Genomic DNA, 24,256 nt, shown 5'->3' with positions numbered 1-24,256 from the left:
CCTCCCCACAGACATACAGCCTCCAGCCATATACAGTGAATGGCTGGAGGCTGTATGTCTGTGTGCTGCCCCCACTGTGATCCGGTCACCGCTCCTCCGGCCCGGGGTCACATCTACTGCTATGGCCTATGGACCATAGCAGTAGGCGCCAGGACCGGTCGAGCGGTGACTGGAATGCTGAAGAAGATAACGTGCCGCCAGTTACTTACCAGGGCCTGCGCGCGTCCTCCTGTTCCGCCCGCGTCTCTATGGTTGTACGCACGGGACGTCACTGACGTACAGCCATAGAGGCGGAGGACCGAAGGAGGATCGCTGCGCATGCGCTGAAGAGGCGGCTTTCTTTAAAAATAAAAAAAGGGCGAGATTAAAAGTGAAGGCAGGCGGCGGGCCACATGATGAGGTCTGGCGGGCCGGATTCGGCCCGTGGGCCGGGTGTTTGACCCCCCTGCCCTAAGGGGACTAATAGGGGAGATCAAAAACTGCAGTGGAAAAGTTGCCTATAGCAACCAGATTAGCTTTCTTCTATAATTTTAAGAATAAAAGCAGTTTGTTGCTATGAGCAACTGGTCAACTTTTCCCCTGGGAAGGTTTTGATAAGTCTCCCCCATAAAAAAAAAAAAAAAAAAAAAGGTTTAACCCATATACATTAACCCCTTAAGGAATGGGGTTTCCCCCCCCCCCCCCCCCCATTTTAGCATTTTCGTTTTTTGCTCCTTGCCTTTAAAAAAAATCATAACTTTCAATTTTGCACCTAAAAATCCATATGATTGCTTATTTTTTGCGCCACCAATTCTTCCTTTTAATGACATGTCATTTTGCCCAAAAATCTACGGTGAAACGGAAAAAAAACCATTGTGAGACAAAATTGAAAAAAAACAAAACGCTGTTTTGTAACTTTTGGGGGCTTCCGTTTCTACGTAGTACATTTTTTGGTAAAAATTGACACCTTCTCTTTAATCTGTAGGTCTATACGATTAAAGTGATACCGTACTTATATAGGTTTGATTTTGTCGTACTTCTGGAAAAAAAATCATAACTTCATGCAAGAAAAATTTTAAAATTGTCATCTTCTGAACCCTATAACTTTTATTTTTCCGCATATGGGGCGGTATGAGGACTAATTTTTTGCGCCGTGATATGAAGTTTTTAACAGTACCATTTTTTGCATTGATCGCTTTTTATTCATTTTTTCATGATATAAAAAGTGACCAGAAATGCACTATTTTGGACTTTGGAATTTTTTTGCGTGTACGCCATTGACCGTGCGGTTTAATTAATGATATATTTTTATAATTCCGACATTTCCGCACGCGGCGATACCATATATGTTTATTTTTATTTTCACTTTTTTTTAACCCCTTAAGGACCAATGACGTACCGGTACGTCATTGGTCCTGCTCTTCTGATACAACGCGGGGTTACACAGTAACCCCGCGTCATATCATGGCGGGCCCGGCGTCATAGTGAAGCCGGGACCCGCCTCTAATAGCGCGCGGCGCCGCTATTAACCCTTTAGCCGCGCGCTCAAAGCTGAGCCGCGCGGCTAAAAGTGAAAGTGAAAGTTCCCGGCTAGCTCAGTCGGGCTGTTCGGGATAGCCGCAGCTAATCGCGGCATCCCGAACAGCTGACAGGACAGCGGGAGGGCCCCTACCTGCCTCCTCGCTGTCCGATCGCCGAATGACTGCTCAGTGCCTGAGATCCAGGCATGAGCAGTCATGCGGCAGAATCGTTGATCACTGGTTTCTTATGAGAAACCAGTGATCAATGATGAAGATCAGTGTGTGCAGTGTTATAGGTCCCTATGGGACCTATAACACTGCAAAAAAAAAGTGAAAAAAAAAAGTGAATAAAGATCATTTAACTCCTCCCCTATTAAAAGTTTGAATCACCCCCTTTTTCCAATAAAAAAAAAAAACAGTGTAAATAAAAATAAAAATAAACATATGTGGTATCACCGCGTGCGGAAATGTCCGAATTATAAAAATATCTCATTAATTAAACCGCTCGGTCAATGGCGTGCGCGCAAAAAAATTCCAAAGTCCAAAATAGTGCATTTTTGGTCACTTTTTATATCATTTAAAAATGAATAAAAAGTGATCAATAAGTCCTATCAATGCAAAAATGGTACCGTTAAAAACTTCAGATCACGGCGCAAAAAATGAGCCCTCATACCGCCCCATACACGGAAAAATAAAAAAGTTATAGGGGTCAGAAGATGACAATTTTAAACGTATTAATTTTCCTGCATGTAGTTATGATTTTTTCCAAAAGTCCGACAAAATCAAACCTATATAAGTAGGGTATCATTTTAATCGTATGGACCTACAGAATACATATCAGGTGTCATTTTTACCGAAAAATGTACTACGTAGAAACGGAAGCCCCCAAAAGTTACAAAACAGCGTTTTTTTTTTCAATTTTGTCGCACAATGATTTTTTTTTCCCGCTTCATAGATTTTTGGGCAAAATGACTGACGTCATTACAAAGTAGAATTGGTGGCGCAAAAAATAAGCCATCATATGGATTTTTAGGTGTAAATTTGAAAGAGTTATGATTTTTTAAAGGCAAGGAGCAAAAAACGAAAATGCAAAAACGGAAAAACCTCCGGTCCTTAAGGGGTTAATGGGAAAAGGGGGGCGATTCAAACTTTTAATAGGGAAGGGGTTAAATGATCTTTATTCACTTATTTTCCAGTGTTATAGTTCCCATAGGGACCTATAACACTGCACACACTGATCTTTTACATTGATCACTGGTTTCCTATGAGAAACCAGTGATCAATGATTCTGCCGCTTGACTGCTCATGCCTGGATCTCATTCGGCAATCGGACAGCGAGGAGGCAGGTAGGGACCCTCCAGCTGTCCTGTAAGCTGTTTGGGATGCCGCGATTTCGCCACGGCTATCCCGAACAGCCCACTAAGCTAACCGGCATGGTTTCACTTTCACTTTAGACGTGGCGTTCAACTAATAGCGTGGCTAATAGCACGTGGCATTGATCGCGGTGCCGCGCGCCATTAGCCACGGGTCCTGGCCGTTGCTAGAGGCCAGGCCCGCCCCGCGTTATAGAACGGGAGCGGACACATGACATTCCAGTACGTGATGTGTCCTTAAGGGGTTAAAGCGCAACCATCATGGATATTATAGCCCCCAGACTAGATGTTACTTGTATTGCAGCTATACTTTTGGCTGCTCTTTATAACACTATCAGCAGGAAATGGTGAATTATACTCACCGATAATTCCTTTTCTGGAAGTCTCCACGACAGCACCCATGAGATTATCTCCTCCTCCTGATTGGGACAGGAAAAAACACTGAGGTTAAATTCCCCACCCCTTCCTGTCCACACCAGTGTATTTATAAAGAACACCGAAGGAAAGGAAAAAAAAAAAAAAAGTGCACAAAAAAAAAAACTAATAAAAAACCAAAGGGTGGGCTGTATGGGTGCCGTCGTGGAGACTTCCAGAAATGGAATTATCGGCGAGTATAATTCACCATTTCCCCCCCACGTCTCCACGACAGCACCCATGAGAAATACCAAAGAATTTACTTAGGGAGGGACTACAGCACTGAGAACTTTACGTCCAAAGGCCATATCCTCAGAAGACAAAATGTGAACTCTATAATGTCTGGAAAAGGTATGAAGGTTTTTCCAAGTGGCAGCTTTGCTAATCTGTTCTACAGAAGCTCCAGCTCTCTCTGCCCATGATGAGGAAATTGCTCTAGTAGAATGGGCCTTCAATTGTCTAGGAGGGGCTTTTCCTCTGGTCACATAAGCCTCTGAAATTGCGGTCTTCATCCATCTGGCTATAGAACTCCTAGAGGCTTTCTTGCCTCTATTAGGGCCAGCAAACTGAATAAACAGATTGTCATCCTTCCTCCACTGACTAGTTCTTTTAATGTAGATGAGTACAGCTCTTCTAACATCCAAAAGACTGATATTTCTATGTCATTTTTTGGATCTGAACAGGATGGAACCACAATATCCTGTGATCTATGAAAGGTAGAGACAACTTAAGGGAAGAAGTTGGATCAAGCTTAAAAATGATTTTGTCATCCAAAATTCTGATATAAGGCTCTGATAGAAAGAGCCTGAATCTCACCTACTCTGCTAGCTTTAGTGATGGCGATTAAAAATAGTTTTGAGTCAAAAAATTTTCAGAAATAGAATACAGAGGCTCAAAGGGATCCAAAGGAAGAGCCGCTAGAACTGTATTTAAATTCCACTGAGGACAGATATTTAAAGTCTTAGGTCTGCTGGACGCTTTAATAAACCTTGAAATCCACATTAGAGATGAGCGAACTTACAGTAAATGCGATTCATCGCGAACTTCTCGGCTCGGCAGTTGATGACTTTTCCTGCATAAATTAGTTCAGCTTTCAGGTGCTCCGGTGGGCTGGAAAAGGTGGATACAGTCCTAGGAGACTTCTCTAGGACTGTATCCACCTTTTCCAGCCCACCGGAGCACCTGAAAGCGGAACTCATTTGTGCAGGATAAGTCATCAACTGCCGAGCCGAGAAGTTCATGACGAATCGAATTTACTGTAAATTCACTCATCTCTAATCCACATGTTATCAGCCAATTTTACATGATAGAGAGCACTGAGAGCAGAAACCTGTACTTTGAGGGTACTAAGGGAAAGACCTAAATCAAATCCCTGCTGAAGGAAGTCTAGAACTTTAGGAATCACTGGAGTGTTGACAGAAAAAGAATCCCCACACTAAGATAAATTTCTTCCAGGCTTTAGTATAGATTCTAGAGGTAGTATCTTTACGGCTAGATAGAAGGGTATTTACTACCTTTTCAGAGAAACCTTCCTTCAGCAGAATGGACTTTTCAATTTCCATGCTGTCAAGCTGAGGTTTTTTGATCAGACGATGAAAGGATTGTCCCTGGGACATCAGATCCTTTTGAAGAGGAAGGCAGATGGGATCCACTACAGCCAGAGTATTTAATAGCGAGAACCAGCTCCTCTTTGGCCAGTATGGAGCTACTAGGATTAGAATGCAATGATAGTTCATTAACTTCTGAAAGACCCGAGATATTAGCGGCAGTGGAGGAAATGCGTATCCCATACTGAATGTCCAATTCTGAGCTAATGCATCCACTGCTAGCGGAGAGTCCCTTGGATTTAGGGAATAGAATAGGATCCCCCCCCCCATCTCTCCGTAATCATCCTGAATCCCCACGGAGCTAGAGACCATTCCCCTGGGTCTAATATGTGTCTGCTCAGGAAGTCCGCCTCCAAGTTCCAGACCCCTTTGAGATGGACTGCTGAGATAGAAAGCACCTTGTTTTCTGCCCAAGAAAATATTTGATGCAAAATTGACTGGAGAGCTGTGTACCTTGGACCTCCCTGATGCCTTATAAATGCCACTGCAATCACGTTGTCTGAGTAAATGAGGATATGGCGATTTTTGCAGATCTCTAACTCTTGGAGTGTCATCCATATTGCCAGTAGCACTCTGAAGTTGGAAGATTTTCTTGCTGTCTGAGGATCCAATTTCCCTTGTACTACTCGAGACTGAGTGAGCACCCTATCCTCCTGCACTGGCATCCGTTGTTATGAGTAACTGGTTTGACTGAAATCAACTTACTCCCTTCTTTAAATTCTTCTTGAATGTCCATCTTAGATGGGTTTTTACTTGAGTGGGAATTATCACTCTTCTGTCTAAAGCTTTCTGAGACTTGTCCCAAACGGCTAGGATCCACTTTTGTAGAGGCCAGGAGTGAAACTGAGCCCAAGCTACTGATTGGGTGCATGATGTCATATGAACCAGAGTGGACATTGCTGTCCTGATTGTACAGGAATGGAGGCTTAGAAACCTGGAGACTAATGCCTGCAGTAATACCCTTTTGGAATCCGTAAGAAAGGAGGTCTGGATCCTTGAATCCAAAAGGGTACCTAGGAAATTTTTCCTCTGACTGGGAATAAGATATGATTTGTCTAGATTTACAGTAAATTTGATTCGTCACGAACTTCTCGTCTCGGCAGTAGATGGCTTATCCTGCATAAATGAGTTCAGCTTTCAGGTGCTCCCGTGGGCTGGAAAAGGTGGATACAGTCCTAGGAGACTAATTTATGCAGGATAAGTCCTCAACTGCCAAGCCGAGAAGTTCGTGACGAATCGAATTTACTGTAAATTTGCTCATCTCTAATTGAGAACAATCCACGACACTGGCAGGTCTCAACTTTGCTAAGGGGGCAGTACATGCTATAAGTTCAGCAGGGTGCCCAAACTTTTGCAGACGCCATTTTTTGTTTTCTGTTATTTTGAAAGTGTAAAATTATGGAAATAAAATCTGACTTTTGTTGACATATAAGAATGTCTAATCTGTAATTTGATGCCTTTTGGAGATTTTACCATCTTTCCTTGGCTTCTTTATGCACATTAATACAAATTTTTACCTGGGGTGACCAAACTTTTGATCCCCACTGTATGTCAGTCCCAGTTGGTACAGCTAGTTTCCAATGCTCGCGCCTTCAACGCATTTCTATTGGTCTGTAGTGACCAATGTCATCAGGATGGCAAAGAGCCCCACTGGAAAAATTACCAATTAATAGATAAAGTTTGCCATAAAGTTTATACAGACTATGCAGGAATATGATGTAGCACCAGTTGGGTTTCACTGTCCCATGCCACATATGTAAACCTGTAATGTAAAATTCATGTAGCTCCACCTGTAAAAGAAATCAGAGAGGCATCGTCTGGTCTTTAGCACCCGGAAATATCCATCCGTCTCAGTTATAGTGCTGCGATGCTGCTCTCATTGGCAATCAAGCGGCTGAGCAGAACCTGCCATGATGCAGGGAGCCTTAACTAGCCGGCTACTGCTGCTCGCGTCGTCTAGTTACAGCTCCCTACATCACGGCAGGTTCTTACTCTGAGTAGGAAAAGCTCAGATACATAATAGCTTGCCATTTGACATTTTAATGGTGATTAGTTCACTTGTTTTTTTGGTGTATTTTAAGAAGACACTAAATAAAATTTTAGGCACTATCTACTCTAATTTAAATTTATTGATTGCCGGATAGTAACCACTGAGTGGGGTGGATGGGACCAGAAAGTAGATTGCGGAGTCCCCAGCAGTTGGACCCCATGATCTAAACACTTATCCCCCATCCCAGAGTTATCCTTTAACTCCTTGGGGACAAAGGGCGTATGCATATGCCCTTGCGTCCCGTCACTTAAGGACGGAGGGCGTATCCATACGCCCTCGGCATTTCCGAACACTGCCGCTCGCCGGGCGGTGATCAGACCAGGATGCCTGCTGATATCTATCAGCAGGCATCTCGTGGCAATGCCTAGGGGGGTCCCGAGACCCTCTATATCAGCGATCGCAGCAAATCACAGGTCAATTCAGACCTGCGATTTGCCACGATCTGGGAAAATCGGGTCACTGGTGACCCGATCTCCCGGAAAATAAGACTGATTGGAGCAGTGTTGCCACCCCCTCCTATCCCCTGCCATTGGTCGGTCAGGCTGACCACCAATGGCAGGAGGGGGGCGGGGGTTAGAGTTCATTTCCCCCTGCTCTGCACACCAATCGAAGTCTGTCCAGACCGGGGGGGGGGGGGGGGGGGGGGAACACGGCCCGGCTTACCCGGACCTGCGGCGGCGGCATCCCGGAGCAGCGGCGGCAGGAGGAAGAGCGGCGGCCGGAAAGTGCGGCTGAGAAGGCTGCAGTGAAGATCGCGATAAGCATGCCCGTACAGTCAGGGATGCTGGGCGTGTAGTTCTGCAATATCTGGCCTTTCAGATGTTGCAGAACAACAACTCCTAGCATGCCTGGACAGTCTGGGCATGCTTGGAGTTGTAGTTTTGCAACATCTGGAGGGCTACAGTTTGGAGGCCACTGTTCTTCCCCAGTTGTTGCATAACTACAACTCCTAGCATGCCCAGACTGTCCAGGCATGCTGGGAGTTGTAGTTCTGCAACATCTGAAGGGCCAGATATTGCAGAACTACACGCCCAGCATCCCTGACTGTACGGGCATGCTGGGAATTGTAGTTTTGCAACAGCTGTAGGCACACTGGTTGGGAAACACTGAGCTAGAGTCTGTTTCCTAACTCAGTGATTCCAACCCGTGTGCCTCCAGCTGTTGCAAAACTACAACTCCTAGAGTGCACTGACAGACCACATGCTGGGAGTTGTAGTCTTGCAACAGCTGGAGGCACATGGGATGGAATCACTGAGCTAGAGTCTGTTTTCTAACTCAGTGGTTCCCCACCAGTGTGCCTACAGCTGTTGTAAAACTACAACTCCCAGCATGTACGGTCTGTCTGTGCATTCTGGGAGTTGTCATTTTGCCACAGCTGAAGGTTTCCTTCAAGGAAACTTACTGTGAACCCCTGCCTGTGTGAATGTACCCTAAAAACAGTACACTACCAAATAATAAAAAGTAAAACACTACACATACACCCCCTTACACATCGCGCCCTCCCCCCAATAAAAATGAAAAACGTCTCATTCGGCAGTGTTTCCTAAACGGCGCCTCCAGCTGTGGCAAAACCACTACTCCCAGTGTTGCCGACAGCCATAGACTGTCCTGTCAGGCTGGGAGTCTTGCAACAGCTGGAGGCACCCTGTGGGAGACACTGCTGTAGGGTTTTGGTGGAGACAAGCCCCATCCTTGTAACCGGGTCCACCCCTACTGCAAATTCCTTATTCAGGCCTCAAATGCACATGGAGCCCTCTCACTTCAGAGCCCTGTCGTATTTCAAGGCAACAGTTTAGGGCCACACATGGGGTATGTCTGTACTCGGGAGAAATTGCGTTACAAATTTTGGGGGGGGGGGATTTTTCTCCCATTACCCTTTGTAGAAATGGTAAATTTGGGAACCTGCACTTAAGTGAAAAAATTTTTTTTTCTATTTACACATCCGAATTTAACGAAAAGTTGTCAAACACCTGTGGAGTGTTAACCCCTTCAGGACCAAGCCCATTTTGGCCTTAAGGACCAGAGCGTTTTTTGCACATCTGACCACTGTCACTTTAAACATTAATAACTCTGGAATGCTTTTAGTTATCATTCTGATTCCGAGATTGTTTTTTCGTGACATATTCTACTTTAACATGGTAGTAAATTTTTGTGGTAACTTGCATCCTTTCCTTGTGAAAAATCCTAAAATTTGATGAAAAATTAGAAAATTTTGCATTTTTCTAACTTTGAAGCTCTCTGCTTGTAAGGAAAATGTATATTACAAATAAAAAAAATTTTTATTCACATATACAATATGTCTACTTTATGTTTGCATCATAAAAGTGACGAGTTTTTACTTTTGGAAGACACCAGAGGGCTTCAAAGTTCAGCAGCAATTTTCCAATTTTTCACAAAATTTTCAAACTCACTATTTTTCAGGGACCAGTTCAGGTTTGAAGTGGATTTGAAGGGTCTTCTCATTACAAATACCCCACAAAAGACCCCATTATAAAAACTGCACCCCCCAAAGTATTCAAAATGACATTCAGTCATCATTTTAACCCTTTAGGTGTTTCACAGGAATAGAAGCAAAGTGAAGGAGAAAATTCACAATCTTCATTTTTTACACTCGCATGTTCTTGTAGACCCAATTTTTAAATTTTTACAAGGGGTAAAAGGAGAAAATGTATACTTATATTTGTAGCCCAATTTCTCTCGAGTAAGCACATACCTCATATGTCTATGTAAAATGTTCGGCGGGCGCAGTAGAGGGCTCAGAAGGGAAAGAGCGACAAGGGGATTTTGGAGAGTACGTTTTTCTGAAATGGTTTTTGGGGGGCATGTTGCATTTAGGAAGCCCTTATGGTGCCAGAACAGCAAAAAACCCTCACATGGCATACCATTTTGGAAACTAGACCCCTTGAGGTACGTAACAAGGAATAAAGTGAGCCTTAATACCCCACAGGTGTTTCACGACTTTTGCATATGTAAAAAAAAAATATTTTTTTTTCACTAAAATGTGTGTTTCCCCCCAAATTTCACATTTTTCCAAGGGTTAATAGCAGGAAATACCCCCCAATATTTGTAACCCCTTCTCTTCTGAGTATGGAGGTACCCCATAAGTTGACCTGAAGTGCACTATGGGTGAACTACAATGCTCAGAAGAGAAGGAGTCATATTTGGCTTTTTGAGAGCAAATTTTGCTCGGGGGGCATGTCGCATTTAGGAAGCCCCTATGGTGCCAGAACAGCAAAAAATACCCACATGGCATACCATTTTGGAAACTAGACCCCTTGAGGAATGTAATAAGGAATAAAGTGAGCCTTATTACCCCACAGGTGTTTCATGACTTTTGCATATGTAAAAAAAAAAAAAAAAATTTCCACTAAAATGTGTTTCCCCCCTAATTTCACCTTTTTGCAAGGGTTAATAGCAGAAAATACTCCCCAAAATTTGTAACCCCATCTCTTCTGAGTATGTAGGTACCCCATAAGTTGACCTGAAGTGCACTATGGGCGAACTACAATGCTCAGAAGAGAAGGAGTCATATTTGGATTTTTGAGAGCAAATTTTGCTCGGGGAGCATGTCGCATTTAGGAAGCCCCTAAGGTGCCAGAACAGCAAAAAAAAACCACACATGGCATACCATTTTGGAAACTAGACCCCTTGAGGAACGTAACAAGGGGTACAGTGAGCATTTACCCCCCACTGGTGTCTGACAGGTCTTTGGAACAGTGGGCTGTACAAGTTTTCATTTTCATGGACCACTGTTCCAAAGATCCGTCAGACACCTGTGGGGTGTAAATTCTCACTGCACCCCTCATTACATTCCGTGAGGGGTGTCGTTTCCGAAATGGGGTCACATGTGGGGTTTTGTTTTTTTTGCGTTTGTCAAAACCGCTGTAACAATCAGCCACCCCTGTGCAAATCACCTCAAATGTACATGGTGCACTCTCCCTTCTGGGCCTTGTTGTGCGCCCCCAGAGCACTTTGCGCTCACATATGGGGTATCTCTGTAGTCGGGAGAAATTGCGTTACAAATTTTGGGGGACTTTTTTCCCTTTTACCTCTTGTGAAAATTTAAAGTATAGGGCAACATCAGCATGTTAGTGTAAAAAATAAAAAATGTTTACACTAACATTCTGGTGTAGACCCCAACATTTCCTTTTCATGAAGGGTTAAAGAAGAAAAAGCCCCCCACACCTTGTAACGCAATTTCTCCCGATTACAGCGATACCCCATATGTCGCCCTAAACTGTTGCCCTGAAATACGACAGGGCTCCAAAGTGAGAGCGCCATGTGCATTTGAGGCCTAAATTAGGGATTTGCATAGGGGTGGACATAGGGGTATTCTACGCCAGTGATTCCCAAACAGGGTGCCTCCAGCTGTTGCAAAACTCCCAGCATGCCTGGACAGTCAACGGCTGTCCGACAATACTGGGAGTTGTTGTTTTTCAACAGCTGGAGGCTCTGCTTTGGAAACAGTGGTGTACCGGACGTTCTTATTGGGGGAGGGGGGCTGTGTAGGGGTATGTGTATACGTAGTGTTTTTAACTTTTTATTTTATTTTGTGTTAGTGTAGTGTAGTGTTTTTAGGGTACAGTCACATGGGCGGGGGATTACAGCGAGTTTCCCAGCGCAAAATTTGCTGCATCTCAAGATGCGAGAAACCCACTGTAAAAGCCTAGCCCATGTGAATGTACCCTGTACATTCACAGGGGGGGGGGGGGGGGGTGCACCAGCTGTTGCAAAACCACAACTCCCAGCATGCATGGTCTGTTAGTGCATGCTGGGAGTCATAGTTTTGCAACAGCTGGAGGCACACAGGTTAGGAAACACTGAGTTAGAAACAGACAATGTTTCCCAACCAGTGTGTCTCCAGTTGTTGCAAAACTACAACTCCCAGCATGCCCAGACAGCTGAAGGGCATGCTGGGAGTTGTAGTACGGCAACATCTGAAGGGCCAGATGTTGCTGAACTAAAACTCCCAGCATGCCTGGACAGTCAGTGCATACTGGGAGTTGTAGTTTTGCAACAGCTGGAAGAGCACAGATTGGAGACCATTATACAATGGTCTCCAAACTGGGGCCCTCCAGATGTTGCAAAACTACAACTTCCAGCATGCATGGTCTTTAGTGCATGCTGGGAGTTATAGTTTTGCAACAGCTGGAGGCACACAGGTTAGGAAACACTGAGTTAGAAACAATGTTTCCCAACCTGTGTGTCTCCAGCTGTTGCAAAACTACAACTCCCAGCATGCCCAGACAGCTGAAGGGCATGCTGGGAGTTGTAGTTCGGCAACATCTGAAGGGCCAGATGTTGCTTAACTAAAACTCCCAGCATGCCTGGACAGTCAGTGCATGCTGGGAGTTGTAGTTTTGCAACAGCTGGAAGAGCACAGATTGGAGACCATTATACAATGGTCTCCAAACTGAGGCCCTCCAGATGTTGCAAAACTACAACTCCCAGCATGCCCAGACAGCCAAAGGCTGTCTAGGCATGCTGGGAGTTGTAGTTTTCAGACTCCTAGAAGCAGCAGTGAAGATCTTCACTGCTGCCTCTGAGGACCACATACTTACCCGTCGCTGCTCGTCCACGTGGCCGGTCCCGCGCTGCTCCTCGGTCCCGCCGCTGGATCAGGTAAGTCCGCCGGTCCCCACGTGTTCCCCCCGAATGCCGCAGGTCCCCGCGAGCCCCTGCAGCCTTCGTCCCCCGTTCTGCCCGACTTCCAGGGGCGGGCAGTGCGGGGGATCTGAACTTTCACCCCAGATCACTGTGATTGGTCCACAGGGACCAATCACAGTGATCGCTGACCAGGACCATCAATTGATGGTCCTGGGGGTGAAGCAGAAGTTGTCCCCTGCTGGAAACAGCGGGACTTCTGCCAGTTAACCCGTGCGATGCTGCGCATCGCCGGGTTAACTGAATGTCATTTATAAACGCCGGGATGCGCGAACGCACTGCACAACCCGGCGTTTATATATGACATTCTGCGGGAAGGGGTTAAAGAGCACCTGTCATCAACAAAAACATTTTTATGGTGTTCATAATTATAAATGGAGATATTGTAATATATCTTAATTAAAAAATATTAATATTTATACCAGTTTTTTGAGCGCGCGAGAGAGTGCGCGAGAGAGCGAGCTGTCTGGGCATGCTGGGAGTTGTAGTTTTGCAACAGCTGGGAAACGCTGCTGCAGAGGGAGAGCAGCATACAGGAAGACTGGCAGAAGCAGAGTCCCAGCCAGGCTTCATGTGACATCATGCCTGCCAGGACACGCCTCCTTCCACCCCTCAGAAACAGTTCTCCTGAGCTAATGAAGAGGGATTAAAAAAAAAAAAAAAAAAAAAAAAAAAAAAAAAAGGTATTTCCACAGTGTTTTAAACCTCAATAAACACAGGGATAGGCATAGTTAGAGAAGGGGACAGATAGGAAGGGGGATCAGGGATAGTTTAGATGATGACAGGTACTCTAAGGCTCACCGGACCCCTTGTTACGTGCCTTGAGGGGTGTAGTTTCAGAAATAGTATGCCATGTGTTTTTTTTTATGCTGTTCTGGCACCATAGGGGCTTCCTAAATGCAACATGCCCCCAAAAGCCATTTCAGTAAAACTCACTCTCCAAAATCCCATTGTCGCTCCTTCCCTTCTGAGCCCGCCGAACACTTGACATACACATATGAGGTATTTCCATACTCGAGAGAAATTGGGTTACAAATTTGGGGGGGCTTTTTCTCCTTTTATCCCTTGTAAAATTCCAAAAACTGGGTCTACAAGAACATGCAAGTGTAAAAAGATTAAGATTTTGAATTTTCTCCTTCACTTTGCTGCTATTCCTTTGAAACACCTAAAGGGTTAAACTTACTGAATGTCATTTTGAATACTTTGAGGGGTACAGTTTTTATAACGGGGTAATTTATGGGGTATTTCTAATATGAAGGCCCTTCAAATCCACTTCAAAACTGAACCCTAAAAAATTCTGATTTTGAAAATTGTGAAAAATTGGAAAGTTGCTTCTGAACTTTGAAGCCCTCTGATGTTTTCCAAAAGTAAAAACATGTCAACTTTATGATGCAAACATAAAGTAGACACATTGTATATGTGAAGCAAAATATTTATTTAGAATGTTTATTTTCCTTACAAGCAGAGAGCGTCAAAGTTAGAAAACTGCAAAATTTTTAATTTTCTCATCAAATTTTGGAATTTTTCACCAAGAAATGATGCAAGTCTCGACAAAAATTTACCACTAATATAAAGTAGAATATGTCACGAAAAAACAATCTCAGAATCAGAATGAAAAGTAAAAGCATCCCAGAGTTGTTAATGCTTAAAGTGACAGTGGTCAGAATTGCAAAAAATGCTCCTTAGGGTTATAATGGGCTCCGTCCCCAAGGAGTTAAAGAGTAGCTACCACCATCTATTTTTTTCTGTCCCTACCTATTGCTAAACTATCCCTAAACCCCTCCCAGCCTTTAAAAATAATATTTGCTACCTTAAAAATGTCTCATCATCTGCTCTTCTCCCTAGCTCTGCCAGAAGCCGACTTCCCCAGCAGGCGCGACGTCACTGATGCCTGCTGGGCGCCAACTTCCGCCCTCACTTCATCTATGCTGCGCTCCTATTGGGAGCACACAGATGATCAGTGAATCGCACAGCAGGCTGCTCCAGGAGCTCCTCCTCCATGTTTAGCAGCCTAGTGTTCTACAGGGAGGAGTATAGGAGCATCGCTCACCTGCCGTGCTCCACACCAAGACCTGGGACCGAAACAAAGTACAGTGGTCCCTCAACAAACGATGGTAATTCGTTCCAAATGACCCATCTTTGTCGAATTCATCGTATGTTGAGGGATTCGTGCAATGTAAGAAGTGCATTTAATACTCACGTGTCCCCGCCGCTCCGGACCGCGTCCTCACCGATCCCGGTGCTGTCCCGCTGCTCCGGCGTCTTCAGGATCCTCCGGCATTTTCCGCATCTTCTCCAGTGTCCGGCCCTCGCTTTCTGGTGACGTTATTACGTTGCTGCGCTGGCATGGCATGCGCAGCGACGTAATAACGATGCCGGAAAGAGAGGCCCAGACCCTGGAGAAGATGCGGGAAAACGCCTGAGGATTGCGAAGTGGACCCGGAGCCGCGGGGATAGGTAAGTGAACCTCTCCAGGATGCTTAACCTGCTATCCAACAGCAGCTTAAGCATTTTGCGCTGTCGGATAGCAGTTAATGCGATGCCCTGACATATAAAAGCATCGTATGTCGATGGTGACATCGACATGCGATGGCCTCAGAGGCCACCGTATGTCGATTTGATCATATGTTAGGGGGGGTTACTGTAAGGGTAAGTGAAATAAGATCTCACTTACCCGTACAGGACATGTATAGTCCTGGAGCATCAGTACAGCACTGAGATTCAGTGCCGTGCTACCTCCAGACTGTACATGCCGGGGGAAGGCAGTGAGAGGCCGGGCACCCAATGAGCGCAGCCCCAGCATTTACATCGCTCACTCAGACCTGTCTGACAGGCAGCGAGCAAGCACAGCCCGAACGAATTAGGACAGATTGCCCGGCCGTCATCGGTCCGAATTCAGGAGTAAAATCATGCCATACACCATATTATATTATATATTATATTATATATATTATATATTATTATATTTTATTATATTTTATTATATATTATTATATATTATTATATATATATATTTTATATATATATATATATATATATATGCTGAAACTATTAGAGATGATTAGTACTACAACATAAAAAAAGTTGGTGACAGTGCCCATTTAAAGATTTGCAGCTTCAAATATTATCAGGATACTGTATGTGTGAATACACCCTATAGGGGGGAGATTTATCAAAACCTGTGAAGAGGAAAAGTTGTCCAGTTGCCCATAGAAACCAGTCAGATCACTTCACATTTTTTTGCACAGGCATTCCTAAAAATGAGGGCACTGATGGGTTGCCATTGGCAACTGGGCAAGTTTTCCTCTGCACAGGTTATGATAACTCTCCCCTTTGGGTACATACACAGGCGGCATGAGTTATGCGGGTGCAAACAGGCAGTTACAAAACCCCATAGGCTGCAATGCAATTTAGTCACGGCTGTCAGGGATTTTGTAACGGCCGGGTTTTGCAGCTGTAGTGACGGAAGTTTGTAAACGGAAAAATTCATAGTGTGTAAGGAGTCTACACAATGCATCATCCTCATAAGCCCCAACACGAGTAGGGCTGACAAACATTACAATAACCGGCATTGCCACCAGTTCTGCTCATCCCAGATTGGGACTTCCCAGTGCTGTCAACACACAAACACCACACAGCAGCGGTATGCGGAGCTGCCTCACCATAGGCAAACCTAATGTGGAGAAGCCAGAGCGCACACGGCTGCCAATAGTCTACAAGTGTCCAGGACAGGAGCCTCCCTACATCACACCCACCATGTGCCCCCCAGAAGACTATACACCCCACAGCCCGCCAACCAACCGTTAAAACAGCCGCCACTCCACCGAGACCAGCGAACTGCCTGCACCTGTCCCCAGCCTAAATACACTACAGTGTACGTAACCACTTCCTCATCGCTATCAATCATCCGTTTTCCCGCCCCTCCTGTAGACACACCCCGGCGCCTTCACTGAACACACAGGCGTGCTCCCACCCAGCCAATCAGATTCCAGACACGAAATAAGCGATTAAATGTGGCCAATCAGAAGGCTTCTAGCCAGGCTGGCTCGTGCACGAGACGCCTTTCTGACAGTGCAGTTCCGCCTTCCAAGTAAGTGAATGTCCAATGAAATCCCGCATTCATCTCGCTCACGAGGAGAGGGCGTTCCTTGTTGGCCGCACACGTGGTTGGGAGTTGTGATTGTTGCAGAAAGCTGTGTACCCAGCTAGGAGCGGTGTATGAGGCACATCACAGGCGGCCCATTCCTGTAGTTTAGAGCCATGTTCACACCTCACCTACTAGCACATGCTGCGGGAATTTATCATTCATTTGGGAAGCTTTTCTTTGTTGTAAATCTTTCACGTGTTTGGCGCAGGCACATTTTGCACCAACACATTGTGACATTTGAGTTAGAGCAAAACTATTGTTCAAGTTTAGAACACTTTCGGTGTTGTCATTTGCAGTGGGCAGGGATTTACTACGTGTGCCTTTAAAAAAAAAAAAAAAAACTTGGTAGCTTTTTTTGTGTGCAAGGAGATCTGCCATGGTGCAAATCCATGCCAAGGCAGACCACTTGAGAAAGTGAGGGCACACAGCCAGATAAAGGTTGTTACATGATTTGTTGACACCCTTTTTTGGGGCGGTGGTTTGGTGTCATTTCACCATAGTTATCAAGTGCTGTGAGACACTTTGCTAACTATAGTGCAATGGCACCAACCCACCGCCACCGCAGAGAAAAAACACTACAACCTCATTTTTTGTAAATAATCCCCCAAGTGCTTTTAGCTGATCCTACCACCAGCGGCGCCATCAGATGGAATCTCTGCACACAGAATTCTGCCAGCGGAGATTGCGCAGTGTGAACATACCCTAAGGGTGCATTCACACCATGTTATAGCCATCCGGGGAAATGTCAAAACTGGCCGCTGCTGGACCCCTTAACCCCTTAAGGACTCAGCCCATTTTGGCCTTAAGGACTCAGACAATTTAATTTTTACGTTTTCATTTTTTCCTCCTCGCCTTCTAAAAATCCTAACTCTTTTATATTTTCATCCACAGACTAGTATGAGGGCTTGTTTTTTGCGCGACCAGTTGTCCTTTGTAATGACATAACTCATTATATCATAAAATGTATGGCGCAACCAAAAAACACTATTTTTGGGAAATTAAAACGAAAAACGCAATTTTGCTAATTTTGGAAGGTTTTGTTTTCACGCCATACAATTTATGGTAAAAGTGACATGTGTTCTTTATTCTGAGGGTCAATACGATTAAAATGATACCCATTATTACATACTTTTATATTATTGTTGCGCTTAAAAAAAATCACAAACTTTTTAACCAAATTAGTACGTTTATAATCCCTTTATTTTGATGACCTCTAACTTTTTTATTTTTCCGTATAAGTGGCGGTATGGGGGCTCATTTTTTGCGCCATGATCTGTACTTTTTTTTGATACCACATTTGCATATAAAAAACTTTTAATACATTTTTTATAATTTTTTTTTAATAAAATGTATTAAACGCGGCGATACCAAATATGTCTATAAAAAATGTTTTTTTACGCTTTTTGGGGGTAAAATAGGAAAAAACGGACGTTTTACTTTTTTATTGGGGGAGGGAATTTTTCACTTTTTTTTTACTTTTACTTTTACATTTTTTTACATTTTTTTTTACACTTGAATAGTCCCCATAGGGGACTATTCATAGCAATACCATGATTGCTAATACTGATCTGTTCTATGTATAGGACATAGAACAGATCAGTATTATCGGTCATCTTCTGCTCTGGTCTTCTCGATCACAGACCAGAGCAGGAGACGCCGGGAGCCGCACGGAGGAAGGTGAGGGGACCTCCGTGCGGCGTTATGAATGATCGGATCCCCGCAGCAGCGCTGCGGGCGATCCGATCGTTCATTTAAATCGCGAACCGCCGCAGATGCCGGGATCTGTATTGATCCCGGCACCTGAGGGGTTAATGGCGGACGCCCGCGAGATCGCGGGCGTCGGCCATTGCCGGCGGGTCCCTGGCTGCGATCAGCAGCCGGGATCAGCCACGCATGACACGGGCATTGCTCCGATGCCCGCGGTTATGCTTAGGACGTAAATGTACGTCCTGGTGCGTTAAGTACCACCTCACCAGGACGTACATTTACGTCCTGCGTCCTTAAGGGGTTAAGGACGCAGAGCTTTTTCACCTTAAGGTCGCAGCCCTTTTTAGCAATTCTGACCACCGTCGCTTTACGAATTAATAACTCAAAAATGCTTTTACCGAATATTCTGATTCTGAGATTGTTTTTTTGTGACATATTCTACTTTATTTTGGTGGTAACTTTTCGGCGTTACTTGCATCCTTTTTTCGTGAAAAATCCCCAAATTTCATGAAAATTTTGCATTTTTCTAACTTTGAAGCTCTCTGCTTGTAAGGAAAATGGATATTCCCAATAAATGTTATTTTTCTTCACAAATACAACATGTCCACTTTATGTTGGCATCATAAAATGGACACATTTTTGAAAAAATTAGAGGGCTTCAAAGTAGAGCAGCAATTTTCAAAAATTTCATGAAAATTGCTAAATCTGAAGGGACAGATGTTACAGAGCTACAACTCCCAGCATGCCTGGCCAGTCTAGGCATGCTGAGAGTTGTAGTTTGGCAACATCTGGAGGGCTACCGTTTGGGCACCACTGTACCAGTGGTCTCCAAACTGTGACCCTCCAGATGTTGCAAAACTACAACTTCCAGCATGCCCAGACAGCCTTTGGCTGCCCAGACAGTGCCTGTCTCCAGCGACGAACGGGGGTCCCCACGCATCTTTTCCTCCAGGTACCGGCCTTCATCTTCTCCCCCCGTTCCCCACGACATCCAGGGGTGGGCAGGACGGGGGGTTGCCATGGCAACCCACTGTCCTGCACTGCCATTGGTCAGAATCATTTCTGACCAATGGCAGGGGATAGGAGGAGATTGCAGCAATGGCAGGGGATAGGAGGGGACCGGAATTCCCACGGGCATATGCATACGCCCCACGTCCTTAAGGACTCGGGATGCAGGGCGTATGCATACGCCTGGCGTCCTGAAGAGGTTAAATGTGTCTCCGGTCGGCTCATTGCACTGCATCAGTTCTATTGCCGGACTTAAAACCGTGACATACCACGGTTTTCGGCCCAGCCACGAAACTGGATATTGCAGATAGATAAAAAAAGGAATTTTTCTTGCAGCGCTGGACCAAGATGATTGTAAAGAGACAGAGCTCTTGAAGGATATAATCAAGTGGTATTTATTAAAAGCACGTTTCAACGCGTTTCTGGCCCAGAGTGGGCCCTTCCTCAGAACAAGGTGCTCTTGACGTGCTTTTAATAATTGCCACTTGATTATATCCTTCAAGAACCCTGTTTCTTTACAATCGTCTTGGTCCAGCGCTGCAAGAAAAATTCCTTTTTTATCTATCTGCACTATTACTACAGATGACTCCAGTGAGCGTTCGGAGGGATTGCTAGCTGCAGGATCCAAAGACCCATTCTACATGCGAATAAAGGTGTTGTGCTCTGAGCGCAACATTACATGGTGAGTGAGATTCACACCATTTCCTTCATTATATTGTCTGACTGTACTTCATTAGGGTAATAAGGTAATAAGCTGACCAGAGTCACTATCGGACTCCGGTCGACGCCTTAAAATGAATGAGATGCGGCACAGGTATGGTAAAACGTGGTGTGAACCAAGCCTAAGCTCCGTACCTGGTTTTGGCATAGGCTAGGTTCACACTGTGTTAGTAATTCCTTCAGACATATCTCCTGGCACCCCGCAGATAACAGGATGTCGATGTATACTGCAAGAGCTCCACTTCGGAGTTCAACTACGGAAAATACAGTGTACAGTCTCCCCCATGCTTTCAATGGGATTCTGCTGCACCATCCACATTATGGAATTTTGGCAGCAGATGTTCTGCCATGAAATTTTGGACCACAGGCTACACTGTAAGAATGAAATTCCTACATACACAGCAACTAAGTAAAGAAACCACGGCTGGTCCGCTATAACATAACACTACCAACAAAATAGAACCAGATCATGTAAAATGACTTTTATTAATACATATGCAAAAAATACATACAATAAATAATAATAAAAAGAGGATAAAATAAGGCACTACAATAGCAGTCACAGAAGATGGGAGCAGGCAAGTGGTGTAGCCCTACATGGAGTACAGGGAATAACTGGTGTACCATAGAAAATACAAATGTAAACATGGAAGAGGTCACTGGATATTATTGAAAAATGTCTATAAACATATGGGTAACAAATAATGTAACAGTGACACATCAAAGAATGTCCTAAATGGGAAAGAGTACAATAAACAGAGAGTAGCCAAGGGAGAAATGAATGAGACACCATAAAGTCCTCCTGCCATGCAGCCACACACCTACCTCCTCCTACCCCAACGTACGTTTCGCCTGTGCTTCGTCAGGGGGCGTAGCACAGGTGAAACGTACGTTGGGGTAGGAGGAGGTAGGTGTGTGGCTGCATGGCAGGAGGACTTTATGGTGTCTCATTCATTTCTCCCTTGGCTACTCTCTGTTTATTGTACTCTTTCCCATTTAGGACATTCTTTGATGTGTCACTGTTACATTATTTGTTACCCATATGTTTATAGACATTTTTCAATAATATCCAGTGACCTCTTCCATGTTTACATTTGTATTTTCTATGGTACACCAGTTATTCCCTGTACTCCATGTAGGGCTTTACCACTTGCCTGCTCCCATCTACTGTGACTGCTATTGTAGTGTCTTATTTTATCCTCTTTTTATTATTTTTTATTGTATGTATTTTTTGCTTATGTGTTAATAAAAGTCATTTTACATGATCTGGTTCTATTTTGTTGGTACTGTAAGAATGAACATACTTATTCTTTCTGTGAAATGCACTCAGATACATCTGACATACACCAAGTTAGGGGCGGACTGATCGGTCAGACCATTGGGACTTGAGCCTGGCGGCTGAGAGGACCGCCCACCAGTAGCACTGCTCCGCCAACTAACATTACTGGGACCACTCATGTGACATCAGCATTCTTATGCTAGGTTTTCTCACAGATTTTCTTCTGGCATTTTTTGGACAACTGCCACTGTAGTTTTTGAATCAAAATCAGAAGTGTCCCCAGCAGAAAAGAAAAGTATACATCCTTCCTTTATATTTACCATTCCTATTGAATACACTTCTGGCTTTGGCTCAAAAAATGCAGTGGCAGATTTCCAAAATACGCCAGAAAAAACCTGAGTGGAAACCTAGCCTTACCCCGCAACACCACTGTCATGCTGTGGCTGGGAAAGATGTAGAGCAGTATGACAGCTAGGGGCTTGGGCAAAGCAGGAGACATGCATCCTTTACAGAGCTCCCTCTGCTGGCAGCACTTCCATTTGCAACTCCTCTGCTCTACCTCCCACCAGAAACCATGGACAGTAACTGTGACCGTCCAGATATATCTGCATAGGGACAGGATAAAGGGGTCTGTAGCAGGACAAAAAGGGTATGAGAGGGGGGCAGAGTGGTTTGAGAGGGGGACAGAGGATTCTGAAAGGGGGACTGAGGGGTGTAAGAAAGAGGGGGCAGATGGGTCTGATAGAAGGACAGAAGGGTCTGAGAGGGAGGCAGAAGAATTTGAGAGGAGGAAAGAGGCATCTGAGAGGGAGACAAAGGCATCTGAGAGGGGACAGAGAAGTCAGAGAGGAACAGAGGAATCTGAAAGGGGACAGGGGCCTGGGGGGGGGGGCAGAGGAGTATGAGATTGGGACACAGGATTCTGGGGGGAGGAGGGCAAAGGAGTCTGAGAGGGGGACAAGGGGAGGCTGGGGGAGGATAAAGGGGATTAAGATACACAGACGGGCCTAAGAGGGGGTCTGGAGTAGGAGAGAAGAGGACAGAGGGGTCTGGAGCAGGACAGAGGATTTCTGGAGAGGGCAGAAGAGTCTGTCAGGGGGAAGAGGAATATAGAGAGGGAAACAGGAGTCTGTAAGGGGGTTCTAGAGCAGAATAAAGGAGTCTAGAGGAAAGAGGAAACTGGAGTAGGGCAGTACAGGGTTGGGATTCAGACAAACTGAGAAAAAACAGTGTGTGGCAGGATTATATTTAGAGGCACAGTGTGTGGAAGTATTATAATCAGAAGTACAGTGTATGTCAGTATTATACTTAGGGGAAGTTTGTGGAAGTATTATATTTAGGAGTATAGGAGGGTTATATTTATGGGCACAGTGTATGTGGGTAGGTATATTCAGTGGTACAGTGTGTAGCAGTATTATATATATATATATATATATATATATATGGGTACAGTGTTTGGAAGTAAGGGGTAGTGTGTGGGAGCCTTATATTCTGAGGCACAGGGTGTGGCAGTATTATATTCAGGGATACAGTATGTGGCAGTCTTGTACTCCGGGATACAATGTGTGGTTGTGTTATATTGAGGGGTACAGTGTGTGTTAGTATTAAATTGAGGGGTACTGTGTGTGGCAGTATTATACTCAAGGGCAGGTTGTGGCAGAATTTTATTCTGAGGCTCAGGGCGTGGCAGTATTATATTTAGGGGTTCAGTGTGTGGTAGTGTTATATTCAGGGTACAGTGTGTGGCAGTATTATCCTCGGGTAGAGTGTGTGGTAGTGTCTTATTCGAGGGTACAGTGTTATACTCTGGGTCAGCATGTGGAAGTATTATATTCTGGGGCACAGGGTGTGGCAGTATTATATTCAGGGGTATAGCGTATGGTAGTTGTAGTGATATATTCAGGGAGATATCCTCGGGTAGAGTGTGTGGTAGTGTCTTATTATCCTTGGTAGAGTGTGTGGTAGTGTCAAAGGTACAGTGTTATACTCTGGGTCAGCACGTGGCAGTATTATATTCTGGGGCACAGAGTGTGGCAGTATTATATTCAGGGGAAAATGTATGGTAGTGTTATATTCAGGGTACAGTGTGTGGCAGTATTATACTCAGGGGTACAGTGTGTGATAGTGTTATATTCAGTGGTACAGTGTGTGACAGTATTATACTCAGGGGTACAGTCTATAGCAGTATTTTTTGGGGGGGCATAGTGTGTGGCAGTGTTATATTCAGGACTACATTGTGTGGCAGCATTATATTTAGGGGCACATTGTGTGGTAGTATTATTTTCAGGGGTACAGTGTTTGACAGTATTATACTTAAGGCATGGTAGTGTTTTACTCAGAGGTACAGTGTGTGGTAGTATTATATTCAGATATACAGTGTGTGGTAGTACTATATTCAAGGGTACAGTGTGTGGCAGTATTATATTCAGGGACAGTGTGTGACAGTATTATATTCAGAGGCACAGTGTGTGGCAGTATTATAGTCAGGGGTACAGTGTGTGGCAGTATTATACTCAGGGGTACAGTGTGTGGTAGTGTTATATTCAGGGGCACAGTGTCTGGCAGGGTTATATTCAGTAGTACAGTGTGTGACAGTATTATACTCAGGGGTACACTCTATAGCAGTATTATATTCTGGGCACGGAGTGTGGCAGTATTATATTTAGAGGCACATTGTGTGGCAGTATTATTTTTAGGGGTACAGTGTTTGACAGTATTATACTTAGGGCTACAGTGTATGTTAGTGTTTTATTCAGGGGTACAGTGTGTGGTACTATTATATTCAGAT

At 44.5% G+C, this 24,256-nt stretch overlaps 2 protein-coding genes across 10 annotated transcripts in view; one reads left to right on the top strand and one right to left on the bottom strand.

The window, feature by feature from the left end:
* The window catches only part of HABP4 (hyaluronan binding protein 4), a 79,684-nt gene that overhangs the window by 23,479 nt on the left and 31,949 nt on the right, over positions 1 to 24,256 (bottom strand). The window contains exons 1-2 of one of the 9 annotated variants that reach the window (XM_056524972.1): positions 16,503 to 16,529; positions 3,235 to 3,292 (exon numbers count right to left, since the gene is read on the bottom strand). The exons of 4 other annotated variants lie outside the window; for them this stretch is intronic. In XM_056524972.1, coding sequence (XP_056380947.1) covers positions 3,235 to 3,292; positions 16,503 to 16,514 — 70 coding nt within the window. In that variant the 5' untranslated portion in view covers positions 16,515 to 16,529. 4 more of the 9 variants (XM_056524953.1, XM_056524996.1, XM_056524962.1 and 1 more) reach the window with 4 other exon arrangements.
* ZNF367 (zinc finger protein 367) overlaps positions 16,604 to 24,256 on the top strand; it is a 77,458-nt gene continuing 69,805 nt past the window's right edge. Inside the window, exon 1 of the mRNA XM_056525032.1 lies at positions 16,604 to 16,697. Coding sequence (XP_056381007.1) covers positions 16,619 to 16,697 — 79 coding nt within the window. The 5' untranslated portion in view covers positions 16,604 to 16,618. The remainder of the gene's footprint in view (positions 16,698 to 24,256) is intronic.

This window comes from Hyla sarda, chromosome 1 (genome assembly GCF_029499605.1).
Source record: "Hyla sarda isolate aHylSar1 chromosome 1, aHylSar1.hap1, whole genome shotgun sequence".
NCBI classification, from domain to species: domain Eukaryota; kingdom Metazoa; phylum Chordata; class Amphibia; order Anura; family Hylidae; genus Hyla; species Hyla sarda.
The sequence above is the reverse complement of the archived record's forward strand: the minus strand, read 5'-3'. Positions and strand labels throughout refer to the sequence as shown.